This window comes from Rhinoraja longicauda, chromosome 10 (assembly GCF_053455715.1).
Source record: "Rhinoraja longicauda isolate Sanriku21f chromosome 10, sRhiLon1.1, whole genome shotgun sequence".
In the NCBI taxonomy this organism is placed as follows: domain Eukaryota; kingdom Metazoa; phylum Chordata; class Chondrichthyes; order Rajiformes; family Arhynchobatidae; genus Rhinoraja; species Rhinoraja longicauda.
In genome coordinates, this window is record NC_135962.1 from 34993025 (window position 1) to 35016650 (window position 23626).

At 41.7% G+C, this 23626-nt stretch overlaps 1 protein-coding gene across 1 annotated transcript in view; it reads right to left on the reverse strand.

Annotated features, from left to right (window-relative positions):
- The window catches only part of LOC144597525 (protein TALPID3-like), a 31863-nt gene that overhangs the window by 1997 nt on the left and 6240 nt on the right, over window positions 1-23626 (reverse strand). Inside the window, exons 3-8 of the mRNA XM_078407005.1 lie at window positions 19032-19107; window positions 13478-13544; window positions 11220-11397; window positions 8509-8745; window positions 7812-8016; window positions 5232-5399 (exon numbers count right to left, since the gene is read on the reverse strand). Of these exons, the coding sequence (XP_078263131.1) occupies window positions 5232-5399; window positions 7812-8016; window positions 8509-8745; window positions 11220-11397; window positions 13478-13544; window positions 19032-19107 (931 nt within the window). The remainder of the gene's footprint in view (window positions 1-5231; window positions 5400-7811; window positions 8017-8508; window positions 8746-11219; window positions 11398-13477; window positions 13545-19031; window positions 19108-23626) is intronic.

The window sequence follows — 23626 nt, forward strand, 5'->3', positions numbered from 1 at the left end:
GATTGAAGAGGTTCAGTATGTTGACAAATACTCTATTGAACTCTACAGGTGTATGGTAGAGAGCATACTGACTGGTTGCATCATGGCCTGGTTTGGCACCATCGAATGTCCAGGAATGGAGATTATGAAAAGTGGTGCCCAGTCCATCACAGGTACTGACCTCCCCACCATTGAAGGAATCTACAAGAGGCACATTCTCAAAAAGGCAGCCAGCATCATCCTGGCCATGGTCTCATTTCATTCCTGCCATCAGGAAGGTGGTATAGGGGCCTGAACATTTTAATATCCAGTTTCAAGAGCAGTTTATTCCCAACAAACATCAGGCTAATGACCTGTATGTCTTTAGAGTGTGGGAAGAAACTGAAGAACTCTGAGAAAACCCACAGATCACAGGGAGAATGTACAAACTCTGTACACTCAGCACCCGTAGTCAGGATCATCCCGGGTCTCTGGCCTGTAAGGCAGCAACTCTTCCGCTGTGCCCTATATACTGAACTTATTTTTGTTGTTTATTATGGTGTCTACTGAGTACTAAACCGATGAGCCAAAACATTATGACCACTGACAGGTGAAGTGAATAACATTGATTATCTTGTTACAATGGCACCTGTCAAGGGATGGGATATATTAGGCAGCAAGTGAACAGTCAGTTCTTGACGTTGATGTGTTGGATACAGGAGAAATGGGCAGGAGTAAAGACCTGAACGACTTTGACAAGGGACAAATTGTTATGGCCAGACGACTGGGTCAAAACATCTCTGAAATGGCAAGGCTTGTGGGGTGCTCCCAGTCAGCAGTGCCAGATACCACAGGACACCTTCAGGGGTCTTGTAGAGTCCATGCCTCGGGGGGTTGGCGCACAGAGGACCAACACCATATTAGGCAGGTGGTCATAATGTTTTGGCTCATCAGTGTATGTTTACATATCTGTTGCGCTGCTTCCAGTAAGAATTTCATTGTTTGATTTTGGGACATATGACGATAAAACATTCTTGCCTCTCTTAAACCTCTTTATGCTGCTCTATTTAAAAACAACTTGGGTCACAACTAGTAATGTTACAACTATGCTTCTAAAAAAGTTGTACCCAAGATGATTTTCACTTTAATTTTAATAGTGTTAATTTAACAAAATGCATGAGTCCATTCCCCACCTTCCATTTCTTTTCATTGTTCACTCTTCACAATTATACAAACTGATGGAAATTATTTCCCACCAATGGTGGTGGGTAAATAGAACGAGCTGCCAGAGGAGGTAGTTGAGGCAGGTACTATAACAACATGTAAAAGGCACCTGGGGAGGTACGGATAGGAAAGGTTTAGAGGGATGTGGGCATCACGTGGGCAGGTGGGGCTAGTGGAGATGGGGCACCTTGGTCAGCATGGGCAAGTTGGGGCTGAAGGGCCTGTTTCATGATGCATGACTATCCTCATCATGATGACTGCAACATATTAGGAAGGCAGCTTGCCAATATCTATTCAAGGTAATTAGGGAAAGTGACCAAATGCTGAACTTGCTGGTGACCCCCATGACACAGGAATTCGTTAAGTACAGAAATTACTAAGGGGCATTGAGAAGTACATTGAGGGAAATAGGTCCTTTGCTCACCCAGTGCACGCTGACCAGCAACCATCCATTTTAATTAATTTCATGTTAATCCCATTTTATACTCCCATTATATAAGTGGTAGCAGCAGATAAAATAACAATTTTTATAAGGCACTTGCACAGATATTCACGTAAAAAAATATGTAGATGGATACATGGCTGGTACAGGCAATTTGGTTTAGAATAATTGTTGGCATGGACGAGGAGGGCTAAGGGCCTGTTTCTGTGCTGTACGATTCTATGATTCTCCCCCGCAGACAGGAAACGTGCAAGACTCACACAGGCATAGGTCAAGATGAACCCAGGTCTCTGGTGTTGCAAGGCAGCAGCACTGCTGGATGCTTCACTGTGCCAAATTGTAAAGAATGTCAGAATTTAGTTTCACTCTCATATCCAATTGTATGTGTAAACCCTGTTCCCGATTAACCTGCAGCACTTCCAGTGGAACAATAATTGTGGTTAGCTTGACAATACATACAGGTAGAACTCGTCACCAGTGTTTAGAATCGCATTTCTTCGATCAGCAAGAAATCTGAATCTTTCTAATATAGTTTCTATCATTCTCATTAGATTCCTTGCAGTGCAAAACAACTGATGGTGGTCAAAGAAATTACAGAGCAATATAAAGGTGAGGAGAATTGAGCATTTCCAAATAACTCAAGGTTTTAGCTTATTTCCTTGACATTTAATCACTTAGGAATCTTTGGACTAAGGGGTTAAAATTATTCTTCCCATTTACCTATAATAGTATCACTGGATTTAATAGTGGCAATCCCCTGATCAATCAAGTCAAGAAAGTTTGCTATGCATGTGTGTCTGCATACTTTGTGAAACACAAATTTATCAGCATATTCAAACCTCTGGACAGAGGTGAATGCATTTATAACAATGAGGCACATAATTGCTTTGTAAAGGAAGCCAAGACAAGTGATTGCATTATAATTAAACTTTACTAATTTCTATAGTGGGCAGCATGGTAAGAGCAAAGTAGGTAATTATTCCTCTCATCAAGATCACACTATTAATTTCTGAAGCTCTGGTATAAGGAAATGTTAATAACATTTAAGAAGCAGCTTTCTTAGGATTGTGGTCGGCAAAGAAACAAACGGAACAGTGCCATCTGCTGGAAGATATCTGAGTTACTACTATATATAATCGGTATTAGCAGTGCCAATGCTTTGATGTGTTACTGCATGAAGTGACTGCATTGCAGATTGCCTTCTCTTCTATTGTAAGAAAATAATGCAGATGCTGGTACAAATCGAAAGTATTTATTCACAAAATGCTGGAGTAACTCAGCAGGTCAGGCAGCATCTCAGGCGAGAAGGAATGGGCGGCGTTTCGGGTCGAGACCCTTCTTCAGACCCTACTCTTCTATGTTCACTAACTTTTTAACAAAGAATGTTTTTGAATTAATTCACTTTTTGAGATTTGCAAAATGTTTTCAGAGTGTTTGATCCTTTCTGTGGTATTCTCTTTTAATTGTCCTCATCCTTCAATTTAAAGTTACATGAAACTCCTACATAAAACCTTGAGATCATTCCCTCGTTGTGTCTGAAGTTGTTAATGAACTGATTGAAGGTTTAAAAAAAAAACGAGCTCATTACAAGGTTCATGTTAAATTTATGCAAAACCCACAATAGCTATATTGACAGCAATAACTAGATTATGTGGGAGAACTGGGAAGGGGGAAGGGAAGAGAGGGACAGAGGAACTATCTAAAGTTAGAGAATTCAATGTTCATACCGCTGGGCTGTAAGCTGCCCAAGTGAAATATGAGGTGCTGTTCCTCCAATTTCCGGTGGGCCTCACTATGGCAGAGGAGGAGTCCCATAACAGAAAGGTCAGACTGGGAGGGGGAGTTGGAAGTGCACAGCCACCGGGAGATTAGGTTGGTTAAGGCGGACTGAGCGAAGGTGTTGAGCGAAACGATCGTCGAGCCTGCAATTGGTCTCGCCGATGTAGAGAAGTTGACATCTGGAACAACGGATACAATAGATGAGGTTGGAGGAGGTGCAGGTGAACCTCTGTCTCACCTGGAAAGACTGTTTGGGTCCTTGGATGGAGTCGAGGAGGGAGGTAAAGGGACAGATGTTGCATCTCCTGCGGTTGCTGGGGAAAGTGCCTGGGGAGGGGGTGGTTTGGGTAGGAAGGGACGAGTGGACCAGGGAGTTACGGAGGGAACGGTCTCTGCGGGACGCAAAAAGGGGATGAGATGGGAAGATGTGGCCAGTAGTGAGATCCTGTTGGAGGTGACGGAAATGTTGGAGGATGATTTGTTGGATACACTGGCTGATGGGGTGGAAGGTGAGGACAAGGGGGATTCTGTCCTTGTTACAAATGGGGGGAGGGGGAGCAAGAGCAGAGCTGCGGGATATAGAGGAGGCCCTAGTGAGAGCCTCATCTATAATGGAAGAGGGGAAGCCCCGTTTCCTGAAGAATGAGGACATCTCTGATGCCCTAGTGTGAAACACCTCATCCTGGGCGCAGATGCGGCGTAGACGGAGGAATTGGGAGTAGGCGATAGACTTTTTGCAGGAGACAGGGTGGGAAGAAGTGTAGTCCAGATAACTGTGGGAGTCAGTGGGTTTGTAGTAGATGTCAGTCACTAGTCTGTCTCCTTTGATGGAGATGGTGAGATCCAGAAACTGCAGGGAGATGTCGGAGATGGTCCAAGTATATTTAAGAGCAGGATGGAAATTGGTGGTGAAATGTGTGAAGGCAGTGAGTTCTGCATGGGTACAAGAGGTAGCACCAATACAGTCGTCAATGTAGCGGAGGTAGAGTTCGGGGATGGGGCCGGAGTACGTCTGGAACAGGGATTGTTCGACGTACCCAACAAAGAGGCAGGTATAGCTAGGGCCCATGCGAGTGCCCATAGCTACTGCCTCAGGTTTGGAGGAAGTGGGAGGAGTCAAATGAGAAGTTGTTAAGGGTAAGAACCAGCTCTGCTAGGCGGAGGAGAGTGTTAGTAGATGGAGATTGGCTGGTTCTACGGTCGAGGAAGAAACGGAGGGCTTCAATACCATCCTTGTGGGGGATGGAAGTGTAGAGTGACTGGACATCCATGGTAAAGATGAAGGAGTGGGGGCCTGGAAACCGGAAGTTATTGAGGAGACGGAGAGCATGTGAGGTGTCTTGGACATAGGTGGGGAGGGATTTGTCCAGGGGGAGATAGGATGGAGTCGAGGTAGGTGGAAATAAGTTCGGTGGGACATGAACAGGCAGAAAAAATGGGTCTGCCAGGACAGTTCTGTTTATGGATTTTAGGGAGAAGGTAAAATCATTAAGTAATGATTAAGAGGGCAAACTAAATAAACCAAAAACATTGTGCACAAACTATGGATAATTCACCATTAGTTTATTATTAAATGGCACTTCCTATTACAGCCATACAAATTTCTGGCAGGTTTCATTATTTTACTTAAATTATCATTTCAATTTTACTCTTATGATATTCCAAACAAAGAATGTTCCAGAATTGTCAAAGATTTATTCACAGTGCAATAGTGACAGTGCTTAGAATTTATCTTTCATTCCAAACGTTTAATTTGATACTGCCTAAATTATGTTTTCAAACTTAGTATCAGTGCCCATTATTTTGATAATAATTCATTTGCTATTACCTTGTCCAGGTGCAGAAATCCTTGCACTTGCTTTTGCTTTCTGAACAGCAGACCTCATCTTCTGTTGAACGTGAACATCCTTAGACATTGGCACTGGGGCAGACTTGCGGGGTGCTGGGGTCTGCAGTGAACTTCCTGTGCCAAATGCACGAGGACAACTCCGATAAGCTGAAATTAAAGCCACAACATGTGCCAAGTTATTATTTTCCGAAACTATAAACATGTTACCCCAAGAAAGTGGAGGCTTCAATACTTTGCCATAACAAAGCATTTTGGAATGACAAATATTGAATAGATTTGATTACTACTCAACACCTGACTGCAATCATGGCTCTGAGTTTCCAGTCATTTGCCACTTACATCCATAGATATCTACTCTATCCATCTCTCGGTCCTTGGACTTAAACTAAATATAATTATCCTGAAAGATTCCAATCAATAGTCTATTCAGAAGGCAGGGTTTTCAATTAGATAAGATGTAATGGTAGACACAAAAAGTTGGAGTAACTCAGCAGGACAGGCAGCATCTCTGGAGAAGGAATGGGTGACATTTCGGGTTGAGACTCTTCTTCAGACACGATGTAATGTACAACGATGGTGTTAACACTAGAGACATTATTTGCTCCTTCCATCTATCTATCTATCTATCTATATTATATTACTAAAACTGTTTGTTATTTGTTATGGGGGTCCATGTATATATAGGTTAGGATGTTTGTTATCAGCTGTGTTTTTGTGCCCCCGTCACACAATAGCGCTACAATTTTAGGACCACTTTACTCACCTTTGTCCTGGGGACCCTTTCACTCAAGTTTCATTCAAATTGGTCTTATATTTTTTTAAATACCGAGATTTTAAAGTTTAAAATTCCCTTATAAAAAAGATTTCTTGCCATGTTCAGCGTGTGACGTCACAATGGGACCCACCCGAGTGACGGCCAATGAGGGGGGGTGCTCACGATAACAGCCGGGGGTGGGACCCACCAGAGTGACGTCCCACGTGGGGGGACCGTCGCTCTTTTTAAAAAAATCGTTTAAATTTTCCTTCCATCCAACTCAACACCCGAGTCCCGGGTCCCACGTGGGGGGAGCGCCGCCCATTTAAAAAAAAAGGGATTTGATCAAGTGCGACGGCCGATTGGTCCGCGCCCCACTTGGGGGGTGGGGGCGCCGCAACCGCTCGTCCCGCGCTGCGCCCACAGCCCGCTTGCCACCGGCTCCCGCCCACAGACCCGCTCTCCGATCACTGCTCTCCGCCAACAGGTCCAGATCGGTAGGCTTGATTCGCCCACGGCCTGCACGCCACCGGCTCCCACCCAAGGACCGGCTCTCTGCTCTCCGTCATTCCCCCAGTCGCCGACAAACAGCGCTGAACGCACGGGTCTAAGGTAAGTGGCTTTCGCCGCCAACGGGTCCACGAATCGGTAAGGTAGCTGAGCGGGCAGTTGGGGGTGAGGGGAGGGAGTGGGACGTGGGGGGAGTGAGGGGGAAAGGTAAGTCGGGGTGGGGGGTAAGTAAGGGTGGGGGGGAGGGGCCTTGGGGAGAGGGGTCGGGGGAGAGGGGTCGGGGGGAGAGGGGTCGGGGAGAGGGGTCGGGGGCGAGGGGTCGGGGGGAGAGGGGTCAGGGGGGAGAGGGGTCGGGGGGAGAGGGGTCGGGGGGAGAGGGGTCGGGGGGAGAGGGGTCGGGGGGAGAGGGGTCGGGGGGAGAGGGGTCGGGGGGAGAGGGGTCGGGGGGAGAGGGGTCGGGGGGAGAGGGGTCGGGGGGAGAGGGGTCGGGGGGAGAGGGGTCGGGGGGAGAGAGGTCGGGGTAGAGGGGTTGGGGGGAGAGGCTTTATATTTTACAATTACAAATTACTACCAGTTTATAATAGTGTCTCCCTGAACAGTCCTGTAAGCAATAGGATTAAAAACATTCTGAGCAATTTTACAAATGCACAAATTTTTCATTTAAGAAGCTACAATATTGATGCAATGGGAACCACGTTTTAACTGGAATATCATAAAACTAATAATAAAACTCAGGGCAGCACAGTGGTGCAGCAGTAGAGCTGCTGCCTTACAGCACCAGAGACCCAGGTTCAATTCTGACTACGGGTGCTGTCTGGACGGAGTTTTACATTCTCACTGTGACCGCGTGAGTTTTCTCCGGATGCTCCGGTTTCTTCCCACTCTCAAAAGACGTACAAGTTTGTAGGTTAATTGGCTTCTGTAAATTGTAGTAAATTGTCCCAAGTGTGTAGGAAAGTGCTAGTGCCTGGGGTGATCGCTGTTTGGTGTGGACTCGGTGGACCTTGGGGCCTGTTTCCATGTTGTATCTCTAGGTCTAAAGTCTAATGAAGAAGGCACAAAGGGAAAGGAACAAATAGAGTGTAGAATATAGTTTTCAGCATTATGGAGCAATAATGACTATGGTTTTACACCAATAAGCAACATTCATTCTTTTCATATTTCTCCTATTAATTACACTGTAACAAGCATTCAGCTCAATTTCAAAGACACTGCAACTCTGAGTATTTTTCAACTATATTGTATTAGAAAATGAGGCTTTTTCTCTCTGACACAGAATTGTTTGCTCTTCTCACCTTGTGTTGCTGTAGAGGTGTCAGATGGCACATTCCTTAGTGAAACATAATTGATGTTGCTGCCAGGCAAGTGCTGGAGTCCTTGATTCAGTGTCCGTGCTGTGGTACATGTTGCTGAACTTTGCAACAATGTATCAGAATGTTCTGGCAACACACCATCTGGGTGAATACGATTTGTTGTGAATGCAGAAGTGAACATTCGTGACTGAAGGAAAGACAAAAATTGGAAGCAATAAGAGCCACACTGTGCAACATGCAACAAGACCTCCCAGATTCTACCACTCACCTCATGTGGGGCAATTTGTTTACCACCCACATCCCAAAGACATGAGGGATTGTAGGTTAATTGGCCTCTGTAAATTTCCCCTAGTGTGTAGGAACTAGATGCAAAAAGTGAGATGACATAGAAATAGTGTGAACGGGTGATCGATGGTCAGTGTGCTCAGTGAGGAAATATTTATTGGAAATATTGGTCTGACCCACTGGGTTACTCCAGCACTTTGTCTTTTGCTCATCCATTCATGTTATTAGAACTAAATCTTGGAATTTCCTGCCCAACAACACTGCAGGAGTACCTTCACCAAAATTATTTAAAGACAGCAGCTCACCACCACCTTCTCAAGAGCAATTAGGGATGGGCAAGAAAAATGATGTCCTTGCCAGCAATGCCCAGATCATGGAAAATGAATAAAAATACCTGGAGCTCTAGCTGACGTTCTTGAATTTTTTCCAAATGGCTCAGTCGTTGATTCAAGAGCATGCTTAACTGTGCTTCCAGTTCTCTGACTCTCTCTTTGTGATTCTTGGACTTTGGATCCTGTGTCAACACTTTTGCTTGCTGTTCTGCAATCTGCTTTACTTGTTGATCCATTTCCTGAAGTTTAGTTACCAACTCAGTCACAGTAGCAATCTTAGCCCCAAGGTCACACTGAGCCTACAGAAAATAAATTTCAGTTAATTGGAAAGATCTAACAAATATCTGAAAAACTTAAATGTGATTGTGCAAATCAAACATAGTTATATTAAATTCTCAAATGAAGAACTCATGACATCCATCTAAATAATTTGTACGGCATTTGGTCGTTTTTGAGGTTTGTGATTCAAGTTTAAAATTTATTTTCATGGTGATGTGGGCATCGTGGTGAAGGTCTGCATTTTTCTCATATCACTAACGCAATCCTGGTGAACCAAAATCATGAAATGTCTAATATGTAACATTAAAGCAAACCTGGAATTATTTACCCTATTGTAATGTGAGGCAAGAAGAATGGCAGATTCTGACTACTTTAGCAAGGCTGAAGTCTGTGCCGGCACTGTGCAGTAAAACCCCAAATATTACAGCTTCTCATAATGCTGATAAATCACCAAACGTAAAGAAGCCTCTGAAAAGAGATTTGGGCTCTGAGAAATACAACAGATGTGTGACAATAGGAAGGTATTGTGGATGAATTGTAAACTGAAGTCCTTCCAGAAATATTGAGAGACAGCAGTTTGCTTATACATGACTTGAGCATAACTTGTGTCCGACTGCTTTCAACATTGGAGCGAAAGTGCCAGGAGTTTCAAAACTTATTTCTTCACTTGAAAATGTCTTCTTATTATACAATTTTAACGGTGAAATTGGGGGAGGGGAAGGAGCTACGCCGATGCAGGAGAGGCTTTGGGTCCACGGCTTGCTCTGGCTGAGATTTTTTTTTAAATTAAAAAAATTAACAATTTATTTTAAAGAAAAAACACGATTTTCCCAAGTCACAATGGAAACCCTACGAGGAATGGGCCCAACGGGTCCACTTGGTCTAGTTAAACCATAAAAATGAGACCCTCAAGCATCAGAATTACTATATTCAGAACAGGAGATTCAGTCAGGACAGAGCTACAACAGAGATACTGTGTCCCAAAGGATAAACTGGTCATTTGTCAGTTGAGATGCTGACAGGTGGACAACTGGTATACAAACTGCTCTTCGTAAAATAAACTGGTCAATCAGTTCATTGGTACAGTGACCCACGAAGGGTGCCAGTATACATTAAAATTCTGATAATCTGGCACTATTGGGATTTTAGTAAACAAAATACCCTTGCCATGCATATGGTCCTCTTGGGTGAAAACTCTTTCTTGTTTGTGGCGTGTCCCCACCAGACTCAGTCCTTCAAAGTCTAGCAGTTGAAAATTTTAATTGGGTCATGGACAAACTTAATGGTATTAGACAGGAACTTGGTGAAGTTGATTGGAGTAGGTTGTTTGTGGGCAAAAGAACATCCAGAAAGTTGGATGCTTTTAAAGGGGAGATTGAAAGGGCATGCATATTCCAGTTAGAGTGAAGGGCAAGGCAGGTGGGAGTAAGGGAGAGGAATTGTGGCTCTAGTTAGGAATACGAAGAAGCACTAGGACAGGTATAGGCACCTGGGATCAAGTGTATCCCTGGAAGTGTTTTGGGAACCGAGGAGCATACTTAAGAAGGAAATCAGCAGTGCAAAAAGGAGGCAGGAGATAGCTCTGGCAGAAAATATTATGGAAAATTTTAATGAGATTTTATGTACATTAAAGGAAAGAGGGTAACTGGAGAGAGTACCGGAACCTCAGAAACCAAAAGCAGTCATCTCTGTGGGGAGCCACAGGAATTGCGCAAGGTCCTCAATGATCATTATCCTGTTGTTACCATGGATAAATTCATGTAGAATGGGAATTTGGAACAGTTAATGGATATGGCTTGAGAACGTTTATAATACGTTTGAGGTGGTGCTGGACATCCTAAGGCATATGAAGGTAGATAAATCTCCCGTGCCTGATCAGATATATCCGAAGTCACGGTGTGAAGCGTGAGTTAGTGTCATTTATGCAATTAAATCTTATTTAATAAGAATAAAGCATTTAGCAGAAATAAATCAATGTCCAACAACACAAGAATTGCCACAGAATTGCTGCCAACGAACTTTCATCACATTATATTTTTAAAATTATAATCATAATAAAGACCCAACTATGACTGCATATGCAACCAACCCCTAAGTCATGACCAATGCCGGCTGCCAATGGGCCATTCTTAGTCACGTGTGTGACCAAAAATGTGAACAATTGTGGAATACATCTCTTCTAATTCTGAAAGCATTACAGGTATATTGTTTTGCACTGTATATATGACTTATATATGTCGAAGTTTATCAAGTGAAATGTTTATATGTTATGCTGACAATGTTTGTTTATGGTCAGAGGTCAATGATTGGTCACGTGTGTGACCTCATGAGAGAGGGGTGTTGGGGGGGAGGGAGGGGGGAGCAGGGAAGGGGATGGGGGGAGGGTGTAGGGGAGGGGGAGGGGAGGGGGCTGCATGAATGCAGGAGAGGTTTGGACCCAATGGGTCCACTTGGTCTAGTTACTATTATAAATGCATCAACAGATTTCACCAACCTTTAATAGAGGTGCAGTTGCAGCAATGACTGATGCAGTGGCAGCTGCTGTCATAACAGTATTGGAACAATAATTGGTCTCTCTAGCACCCTGTGTAAAAGATTCCTTATCTTCAAAAGAAGGCTTCACCAAAGGTTGTGCTTCTACATATTTTCCTTTGGAACCACTCAGCACCTTTCTGAGGATAAAAATTGTACTAAAGTTCAACACAACTTTAACATATATATGAACACTTATTAAATTGAATACCGTTACCGTCTATGTATGAAGTTCCTTTTATAAAGTTAGAGAGAGATGTTTCTATAATTAATGGAAGCACCGTTTCTGCAATATTTTCACTTATTATATACCCATATAAATAGATTGTACTGTAGAGTAATCAAAAACTTACTGAGACTATTTTAAAACAGCAACATGTGTCAATTACAAAAATAAATATAATTGCATTTTATAACAAAGAATTGGAAAAGCAATGGTACTGTATTGTTGTGGTGTGTGCAGCATTGAACCATCCAGCTTTCCAGGATTCATTGATTTTAATTAGGGGAGAGGAGGCAGTGAGGGGGCAGAGAGTTGGGGGGTGAGGCAGACATCATATTGTCAGGACAACAACTTAACCCTTCATGCCAAGAAGACAAAATAGTTGGTTATCAATCTAAGGAAGCGACGGGATGACCAAAAATAAACCCTCTCCTCATCAACAGAGCTGCTGTAGAGAACCTTGACAGCTTCAAGTTCTGAGATATCCATATCACCAGCAACCTAACCTGGTCCCTTCACACTGAGGCAGAGATCAAGAAAATGCATCAGTATATTTACTTTCTTAGGCGTCTGAGAAGATTCAGCATGTCCACAAAGTTTCTCTCGAATCTCTACAGTATGCTGTAGAAAGTATTCAGTCAGGATGCAGTTCTGCCTGGTATGGCAACTGCTCTGCTTTGGCCACCTGAATCTGCAAAAAGTGGTGAACACAGCTCAGTCCATCCTTACATCCAGTCCATATGCAGGGTGGGTTGCATCAAGAAGGTTGGAAGTATCGTCAAGGAGGCCCTGGCCATTTCCTTTTCTCTCTTCTATTTTCTGGAGGAAGATGCAGGAACTTGAAAGCCCAGTTGTCCAGATTTAACAACTGCTTCCGCATGGCTATCAGATTCCTGAACGAAACTCCTCTTTCACACCCCTTTCTTTCCTGGAGGTGCTGCCATGTACTCTTACTCTATCTCATTCAGTTATTCCATTGTTGTAGTTGTTGTTTTGCACTTGTCATTGTATTTATCATTACTTTATGAATACTGTTTATTCTGTGATCAAGGAATTTCATTGCACCCTGGTGTATATGACAATCAACTGATATACAAATATTAATTTTATTCTGTGGGGATAAGAATTCACACTTGCCAAATTAAATCCAACACATCTAAAAGGATGCTACTGCCAAGCATAAGCCTCCTACTACTATTATTTCAGAATTCTAGATACCATTTTCTCCAATTCCATCTCCGTCAATACCTACACCCTTGCTTGCAAACCACAAAAAATGCACTTTTGGCAATTTTACCACTTCCCTTCTCACTGTCCAAGATTCTAAACACTCAATGTAAGCAAAGAGGCAATTTACGTGTACTTATTTTAATTAAAAACACTATATTCACTACTCATGATGTCTCTCCCAATTTGGGAAGACCAAGCAGACATCGGCTGACTGCTTCGTAAAACATTTCCACCGTCAGGTATAATTTTTCATTTGAAATGTTAAACTTAGTCGCAGCTGCTCTATCAGAATCTACAGCACTATTCCAGACAATGGCTTGATGTTCTGGTCAATATTTATTCCTTAAATCATCATTGATAGAAGCAAACACAAGTATCACGAAATAAACATGTTCATGAAGTTTGTTATAGACAAATTGTCTGCTATCATGCTTTGTGGCTATATTTAGAAATAGCTCGAAAGTGGTTCAGAACATTGGGGGCTTCAAAAACCTTACAGAATACAAGACTGCTTCACTGGAGATGGACTTCAAAAAAGAGTAACCATGTATAAATCAATAAGGATACCAATTTAATGTATGCCAAAAATACACAGAGGCAGCACATCAATAACAAATGTTGTAGGTGATTTCATTTTAAGAATAAATAAATTGTTCACAGGAAGTAGAATAGAGATTTAACTGAAGAAGTAACTGCATTCTAACTGTTGCTATTATAACCCCAGAAACAATTTGATTGGCTATTAAAATTATCACCTTGCAACTTACCGTTGAACAATGGCTTTCATTGCTTCTTTTTGCCCTCCAGTATGGTGGGAAATCAAAATATCATTTCCTGAAAGGTATGCAAATTGAAATTACAACTTTATGCAGCTACCACAGCAAATTACAAATAAAGGTATTGTTATTTTGCAACATTTGTCATCTACACTCTACCATTCAAGAGGATTGCAATATATAATTAAAATACTGCAATCATGCCTCAGGATATTTACAACAGCAAGCTGTTCTCTCATCTCATTTCCTTTCCTCACTGAATAGCACAACATTTGCCTCATAACAATTTGAACAGGTAAAATTAGAAACAGGTAATTCAGATTTGATTCCCCAAGGTAGCATCCCAGGCCTAACCATTTTCAGCTGCTTCATCAATGACCCTCTTTCCATCACAAATACAAGAATGGGGATGGCAACTGATGATTGTGCAACATTCAATTTTAATCATAACTCTTCAGCAAATTAACTAGTTCATGCCACAGGCAACAACACGCAGCAGTGTTAGGCATAGACTGATAACTGCCAAGTAACCAATATAGAACAGCAACAAAAAATAAAACATACGGAATGACCAATTCCAACAAGTGACAACCTATTCAATGACTTTACTATTGAAGGGTCTCGACCCGAAACGTCACCCATTCCTTCTCTCCTGAGATGCTGCCTGACCTGCTGAGTTACTCCAGCATTTTGTGAATAAATTCCTTCGATTTGTACCAGCATCTGCAGTTATTTTATTTTACTATTGTCAAGTCTTGCACCATCAGTATCCTGGGGATAATTGTTGAACATACACCTAAAACCCACTTTCCTGGACCCCACTGTCAGAGGCTAGGTATGCTGCAACTACTGACTGGCCTCCTGATAGCTCAAAGCCTTTTCACTATCGACAAGGTGCAGGTATCACAAAATGCTGGAGTAACTCAGCGGGTCAGGTAACATCTCAGGAGAGAAGGAATGGGTGACGTTTCGGGTCGAGACCCTTCTTCAAATTGTCTGAAGAATGGTCTCGACCCAAAACGTCACCCATTCCATCTCTCCTGAGATGCTGCCTGACCCGCTGAGTTACTCCAGCATTTTGTGATACCTGCAATTTGTACCAGCATCTGCAGTTATTTTCCTACACCATCTACAAGGTGCAAGTCAATAAAGTGATGGAATTCTCTTCACTTGTCTGAATAAATGTAGTTCCAACAACAATCAAGAAGCTGGACTTATCATCATATCATATATATACAGCCGGAAACAGGCCTTTTCGGCCCTCCAAGTCCGTGCCGCCCAGCGATCCCCGTACATTAACACTATCCTACACCCACTAGGGACAATTTTTACATTTACCCAGCCAATTAACCTACATACCTGTACGTCTTTGGAGTTCAATTGGGAGAAAGCTTACTTGATTGGCTCCTAACTGCCTACCTAAACATTTATTTTATTTGCCACCAGTGTATGATGCAGTGTATTTAACTTTCAAAATGCAGTGCATTTACTCACCTGGGGTACCCTGTTAGCACCTGTCTAGCCTATGACCCCATTCACCAAAAAAGAACAAGGGCAGCAGGTGCATGGAAATATCACCACTTGGAGGATGTTCTCGAATTCACATACCTTTCTAACGTTAAAATAAATCACCAATCCTTCATAATCACTGCATCCAAATCCTAAAATACTATATCCAATCGCTTACTGTCACCATCACAATTAGTATTGGGCAACAAATGCCTATCCTGCAACAACCAAATTAGAAAACTGAATAATTAAAAATGAAAAATGAATAATTTGCTTGCATGGAGAGAGGACTGGTTAACAAACAGAAGATAATAGGAATAAACAGGCTATTTTCAGGCTGGGAAACGACAACTAGATGGGTAGCAAGGGAATGGAAATTAATATACTGATGTCTCTTGGATAGAGAATTCCAACAGTTTGCCACCATGAGTGAAGAGATTTCTACACATTTCTGTCCCAAACATTCATTGGCACGTACTGGAGGCGACTGGATTAATCGCAACCTAATCCACCCTATTATGTCCATCAACATGGCCCCAAATTATCAATATCAACAGAAACGTTGCCACAAGAAGATATACCAAAGTATACCAAAGCTCTCAAGAACCCTCTTCTTAAATACCAACTCACAAAAATACTATTAACGCCCAGACGACGTTGCAGAATGTCCACAATTTATGGACTGTTCTGTAGTTCAGCTTATTTCACACCTGCAAAGAGACCTTGCTTATTAGTTTTAGAGGTACAGCGTGGAAACAGGTCATCGATCAACTATCACCCCATACACTAGTTCTATCCTACACTGCAGGGACAATTTACAAAAGCTAATCAACCTACAAACCTGCACGTCTTTGGAAACCGGAGCACCCGGAGAAAACCCAAGCGGTCACAGGAAAAATGTAAACTCCAGAATCAGAATCGAACCCAGGTCTCTGGTGCTGTAAGACAGTAACTCTACCGCTGCGCCACTGTGCTGCCCACTGTGATTCTATATCAAAAACATGGACTGGTTTGATGAGAGCCACGTGGAGACACAGGAGTTATTTAACTTCAAATGCAAATGTCTCAAAGGAAAAGTACCAGCTCTACATGTACCTGATTACCAAGGTCCAGCAGAAAACCAGTATCCTCATAATATGATTGGTCGGAGTCACAACAACCTGCTGTAATATGTATGTGTTCTTCAGCGTTAGGAAAAGGGAACGTACAACGAGATCTGGGTGTCCTAGTGCATCAGTCACTGATAGGAATGGTCTCGACCCGAAACATCACCCATTCCTTCTCTCCCGAGATGCTGCCTGACCTGCTGAGTTACTCCAGCATTTTGTGAATAAATACCTTCGATTTGTACCAGCATCTGCAGTTATTTTCTTATACTGAAAGGAAGCATGCAGGTACAGCAGGCAGTGAAGAAAGCCAATGGAATGTTGGCCTTCATAACAAGAGGAGTATAGGAGCAAAGAGGTCCTTCTGCAGTTGTACAGGGCCCTAGTGAGACCGCACCTGGAGTACTGTGTGCAGTTTTGGTCTCCAAATTTGAGGAAGGATATTCTTGCTATTGAGGGCGTGCAGCGTAGGTTTACTAGGTTAATTCCCGGAATGGCGGGACAGTCATATGTTGAAAGACTGGAGCGACTAGGCTTGTATACACTGGAATTTAGAAGGATGAGAGGGGATCTTATCGAAACGTATAAGATTATTAAGAGGTTGGACACATTAGAGGCAGGAAACATATTTCCAATGTTGGGGAAGTCCAGAACAAGGGGCCACAGTTTAAGAATAAGGGAGATGAGGAAAAACTTTTGAACGGAGATGAGGAAAAACTTTTTCAGTCAGAGAATTGTGAATCTGTGGAATTCTCTGCCTCAGAAGGCAGGAGGCCAATTCTCTAAATGCATTCAAGAAGAGCTAGAAAGAGCTCTTAAGGATAGCGGAGTCAGGGGGTATGGGGAGAAGGCAGGAACGGGGTATTGATTGAGAATGATCAGCCATGATCACATTGAATGGCGGTGCTGGCTCGAAGGACCGAATGGCCTACTCCTGCACCTATTGTGTATTGTCAGCGCAGTTAAGGCCATTTGAAGCTCAAACATTTGAGCTTCCAATGAGAGCTAAGAACGTATAAATCTATCAGATAGAGAGGCAGTCGACACCTGCTGAAAGGTACACTTCAACAATGGCTCTGTTTTTGATGTGAGCACCTTTGACTACTTTCCTTAGCAATCCATCCAGCTCTTCCTAACCAAAAATCCAAAAAGCCCATTGACCAACTAAAAACAAGGCTTTGAGAGCACATAATATCCCAGCTGAAGTTCTCAAACTTAATTATGCAGGATCCTAGTGAGATTGCATTGGGAATAATGTGTAAAAGCTTGGTCTCCCTTCTCAAGGAAGAATGTGTAATTATAATAGAGTGAACACAGCAAGAATTCACTGAATTGATTCGTGGCTGACCATATAAGGAGAGTTTAAGCGGACAGAGACTATGGAGTCGAAAATAATAAAGAATGAACCAGCGAAAACATAAAAGAATTGTGGTAACTAGAACTAAAGGAGTCAAAAAAAGAAATCAGTCATTCCATACAAGGATGAGAACAAATTTATTTACCCAGAGAGAAGTGAATGTATGGAATTCTCTACCCTTGTGAGCTATGGACTCCATCATGCATTTTATATAAAACATAGATTGACAAATCGTTGGATATTCTTGGAACTAAGGAAAATGGAATCATGTAAAAGATCAGGGATGAACAGCAGGCACAATACTGAATGGCCTTGAACTTCTTCTCATGTTGCAGGGGAAAAACCCCAAGAAAGAATAAATATAAATCGCCCATTTTACATTGAAAACTATAAAACTAATCATAACATTTTTGAAGTAACTAGCAAAAGAATTAGTGTGAACTGAGAAAAATATTTTTCACTCGGAGGTACTCACTAAAAGGGTACAACCTAAAAGGATTGTTGAGGCTGAAATCTTCATTTCTTTCAATTCAAGGGAGGTAGAGCAGAGAATTTCCAAATGGATGGAAACTAACCATTCAGAGAAACTCAGAGGTTCATTAATGTAAACTATGCATATTTGCAAAATAAATCCAAAAGCTGATAGAATATTAGCCTTTCTCTCAAGGAGTTTGCAATGCCAAAGGATATAAGTTATACCACAGTTTTATAAAACTCTACAGTAACATACTGAGTACAGAGCTACTACCTCCTGAAAGAATTTACTGACCTAATAAGAGACAGATTTTTAAATTATCAGATTACAATAGGGCAAAATATTGATTAAAACAAGCAGGGTGAATAGACCTGGCATAATATTTCCTTCAGTGCAGAGATTAAAAGTCTAATTAAATTGTTTAGAATGGCTGAACGATTTGGAAAGATTTATTCGATTTTAATGGAGTTCAAAACACAGAAGATAAAATTAAAATTAAACGACATTTGTCACAGGGAATTTGGAGCACAAAAAACAAAATGGTGCTGCAGCCATGTCCATAGAAAATTTCAAGACTAGTATCTGTAACTTTTGGGCAGCTAACATTAATGATTACGCTTAGATTGGGGTGAATGGAGTTAAGACAAAATTAAAAATAACGTAACTCAATAAGTCTGACAAGCCCTAGTCTATTCCAGCCTCTGCTTTCAAAATTAACAAAATATAATAACTCAACTAATAGCATTTTTACAGTAAATAAACAGAAACAGCAGGAACAACTCTTATTCCCATGAACTAAAGTGGAAAAGTATTCATGGAGAACCATGGCAAGTTATTTCAGTCTGCAACTGAAGGAGGAGAGGAAGAGAAAATGTCCGCATTTCACATATTAGTATTAATTTGTTTAGTGTTTAGGGATTCTGACCACAATTTGAGATTTGGAATGCAGCTGGAATTTTTACATCAACACTGATGGGAGATACTACTGCTGTTTATGTGTTGTCCCTTAAATTGAGGAATACCTGCATAGTAAAATATATGTCCAACGCATGTCAGAATAACGTTAAATCCGTATGGAAGGATGTGTCTTAGTCATACCTTTGAGTTTGCTGCCATCTGCTGCTGCTTTTGGAAGGTCTTCCACCGTTCTATGTCCATCAATTGAATTTGACCACTGTTTTAAAAAAATACCAAAAAATGAAATTCTCAAAAAACATTTCATAAATGCATCAGGCCTAAAAAATAAATCAAGAATATATTTTTTAAAACTACTACTTTGTTGGGGCTGGGAGCATGTGGTGTGGTGCTCGTGAAAAGAAACTGGGAGAGAAAAGAGATATGCCAGATATTTCCTCTATTTCCATGTTCTGCCATAATCCCCAACACCCCACCCCCTCACCTTTGTTCCCCATGTCACCAAGTCAGAGCCTTTCTTTTCCTTTCTTTTAATTATTGGACATCACTCTTCTGCCTGTAGTTTCTGTTCGATTCACCTCGACCCCATCGAGGACATTGGACTATGTCTAAGGAAATTATGTGCTACAATGCTGAGAGTTATATTGTGCACGCTGTATCTTCCCCTTTGCTCTATCTTCTGTACTTGAGTTTGAATTGATTGTACCTATATATGGTATATCTGATCTGTTTGGATAGTATGCAAAACAAAGCTTTGCAGTGTACGTGTGACAATAATAAATTTAAACTTAGATTTAAGTTTAAATTTAAGTTTCATGAAGCCAGCAAGTTTAAGGACAAAAGAAAAACCAAAAAATTAAATCCCAAGCTATAGAATGTGACTTAAATATGGTTTTTTTTAAACATTGTGCAACCTACTTAGATAGTTAATGATTTTACTTAATTTGTCGATACATGGTTCAAACAGGAAGACTGGTTTCAGTATTGCAAGACAAGACCTAGAAAACATAGGCACTGAACAGCTACTTGGAGATAGATCTACTCCACAAAGCGGGAGTTATTCACAAGAGAAATAATAGGATTTCAGGGCTATCATATTTCCATAAGAGTAAAAGCGTGTGGAGAACAGGTCCCAGGAACCATGGATGTTAAGAAGATTGACAACTGGATAAAGTTGCAAAAGGAAGCAAATGGGCTCGTCGGGAGTGTAGAAGATATAGACGGGTACTTATAAAATAAGTTAGGAAGACAAAGAGGGGACATGAAATGTCACTGGTGGGCACAGTTAAGGAAAATATCAAAACATTTTAGAAGTATATTAACGGCAAGGGGATAACTAGGGAAACAGTAAAACTAAGCTAAATAGCGAGGGGGGGGTCAGCAAATTGGAAGTGTAAGGGTGGAGTTCAAGGGAAAGAGAGTACTGGAGATGTTACAGAAGTCTTCCAAATGAATGGGACGGAAAGTTCAAGAAGGGATGAGAGTAAGGTCGGGTAAAATCGGGACTGGTGTGAGAAGGGAGGTGAATACCGAATTAAAGATGTTGTATTTGAATCCGCTTAGGACAAGAAACAAAGTGGATGAGTTTGTAGCATAGTTAGAGATTGGTCGGTATGATGTTGTGGGAATTACAGAGATGTGGCTGCAAGAGGATCGGAGCTTGGAGCTAAATATTCGGGGTTATATGTCATATCGGAATGACAGGAAGGTGGGCAGAAAGGATGGGGTAGCTCTGTTAGTTATGAATGAAATTCAGTCCTTAGTGAAGGGTGACATAGGATCAGAAAATGTCGTCATTGTGGATAGAGCTGAGAAATTATAAGGGTAAAAAGACCCTAATGGGAGTTATTTACAGGCCCCCAAACAGCCAGGATATAGGGCACAAGTTACATCAGGAAATAAAATTGGCATGTAAAAAAAGCAATGCTACGGTGGTCATGGGAGATTTCAATATGTAGGTGGACTGGGAAATCAGGTTGGAACTGGACCCCAAAAAAGGGAATTTGTAGTGCCTCTGAGATTGATTCTTTGAGCAGCTTGTAGTGGAGCCTACCAGGGAAAAGGCAATTTTGGATTTAATGTTATGTAATGAACCGGATTTGAGAAGGGAACTCAAGGTATAGGAACCATTAGGAGATTGCAACCACAACATGATAAGTTTTAATCTGCAAATTGATTGCAGCTGGGCAAAAGGAACGACAGAGGCATGAGGGAAAGCTGGCCAAAGTTGACTGCAAAGGGACCCGAGCAGGGAGGATGGTGGAACAGCAATAGCAGGAATTTCTGGGAATAATCTGGAAGATGCAGGATCTTTTCATTCCAAAGAGGAAGAAAGATTCTAGGGGGAGATAGAGGCAACCGTGGCTGACAAAGGAAGTTAAGGACAGAAAGGTAACAGAGAAGATGTCCCACATAGCAAAGATTAGTGCCAAGCGAGAGGATTGGAAAGATTTAAAGAACAGAGGGTAACTAAAAAGAAAATATGGGAAAAGATGAAATACGAAGGTAAACTAGCCAATAATATAAAAGAGGATTGCAAGAGTTTCTTCAGTTATATAAAGAGCAAGAAAAAAGCAAGAGTGGACGTTGGACCGCAAGAGAATGATGCAGGAGAAGTGATAATGGGGAGTAAAGAAATGGCAGAGGAGTTGAATAACTTTTTTGCATCAGTCTTCACAGTGGAAAACACTAGCAACATTCCTGAAATTCAAGAGAGTCAGGGAGTGGAAGTTAGTGGAGTACCTATTACCATGGAGAAGGTGCTTGGGAAGCTGAAAGGGCTGAATGTGGATAGGTCACCTGGGCCGGATGGACTGCACCCTAGGGTTCTGAAAGAAGTGGCTTTAGAGATTGTGAAGGTATTGATTGTGATATTTCAGGAATCACTAGTGTCAGGAGTGGTCGCAGATGATTGGAAAATTGCCAATATTACCCCGCTGCACGAAAATGGAGCAAAGCAGAATAGTGGGAACTATAGGCCAGTTACTCGGACTTTGGTGGTTGGTAAGATTTTAGAGTCCATTATAAAGAATGAGGTTACGGCGTACTTAGAAGTTCACGATAAAATAGGCCGAAGTCAGCATGGTTTTGTGAAGGGGAGGTCTTGCTTGACAAATTTGCTGGAATTCATTGAAGTGGTAAATAGCAGGACAGGCAAAAGATGATGTTTACTTAAATTTCCAGAAAGCCTTTGATAAGGTGCCACACGTTAAGCTGCTTAAGAAGATGAGAGCCCATGGTATCAAAGGGCAAATACTAGCATGGATAGCAGGTTGGCTGGGTGGCAGAAGACAAAAAGTGGCAATAAAGGGGGCTTTCTCTGGTTGGCTGCCAGTGACTTGTGGACACCTCTATTTCCTCAGTAGATTAAGGAGATTGGGTATGTCAGTGAAGACTCTGTTGAACGTGTGCAGTTGAGAGCATATTGAATGGTTGCATCAAGGACTGGTTTGGCAACTCGAACTCCAGGGCAAGGTGGCAAAGTAAATCCAATATCACTTTTTTAATAGGAGGCAGAAAGTGATTGTGGAGAGTTGCTTATGTGAATGGAAGCCTGTGAATGATGGTGCATCCCTGGAAATGGTACTGGGAGCCTAATATGAGGGTTCAAATTTAGGGACCCTGAATATGAGGAAACCTTAAATATTAATACGTTTGCAGATGACATGAAATTTAATAATGAAAGAATAATAAAAATTAACAAATAAAAAATTAAAATTAACGAATAAAGAAAATTAATAATGAAAAGAATAGTTTTAAACTACTGGATAATAGTGATATGGGCAGGGGAATGAAAGGTGAAATTTTATAAACCACAACGAACTTGCTAGAAATTTGAGCAAAACAGTGCTGGATAGAAGCAATGAGTGACGTTTCGGGTCGAGACCCTTCTTCACAGTCTGAAGAAGGGTCTCGACTCCAAACGTCATCTATTCTTTCTATCCTGAGATGCTGCCTGTTCCGCTTTGTTAATCCAGCATTTTGTGCCTATCTCTGGGAGGAGGGGTAGTCAAGTTATTTTGGACCAAACAGGAGTATTCATAGTTTTAACAATCTTTTTGACTGCAAGCTAAACGTACAATCTCATATAAATTCTAGCACAAAGACTATTTGGTTGGGATGGACATGTTAGACCAAATGGCTTGTTTCCATGCTGTATAGCTCCATGACTCCACAGGGAATTCTGTTATAAGGCAACAGCTACGTTATGGCTACAGTGCATTCAGAAAGTATTCAGACCCCTCCACTTTTTCCACATTTTGTTACGTTACAGCCTTATTTTAAAATGGTTTAAATTCTTTTTTTTTTTATCATCAATCTACACACAATACCACATAATAAAAAAGTGAAAACAGTTGTTTAGAAATTTTTGCAAAGTAATTAAAAAGAAATAACTGAAATATCACATTTACTCAGAACTTTGTTGAGGCACCTTTGGCAGCGATTACAGCTTGGGTATGATGCTACAAGTTTGGCACACCTGTATTTGGGTAATTTCTCCCATTTTTCTCTGCAGATCCTCTCAAGCTCTGACAGGTTGGATGGGGAGCGTCGATGCACAGCTAACTTCAGGTCGCTCCAGAGATGTTCGATCGGGCTCTGGCTGGGCCACTCAAGGACATTCACAGACTTGTCACAAAGCCACTCCTGTGTTGTCTTGGCTGTGTGCTTGGGGTCGTTGTCCTGTTGAAAGATGAACCTCCACCCCAGTCTGAGGTCCAGAACGCTCTGGAGCAGGTTTTCATCAAGGATCTCTCTGTACTTTGCTCCGTTCATCT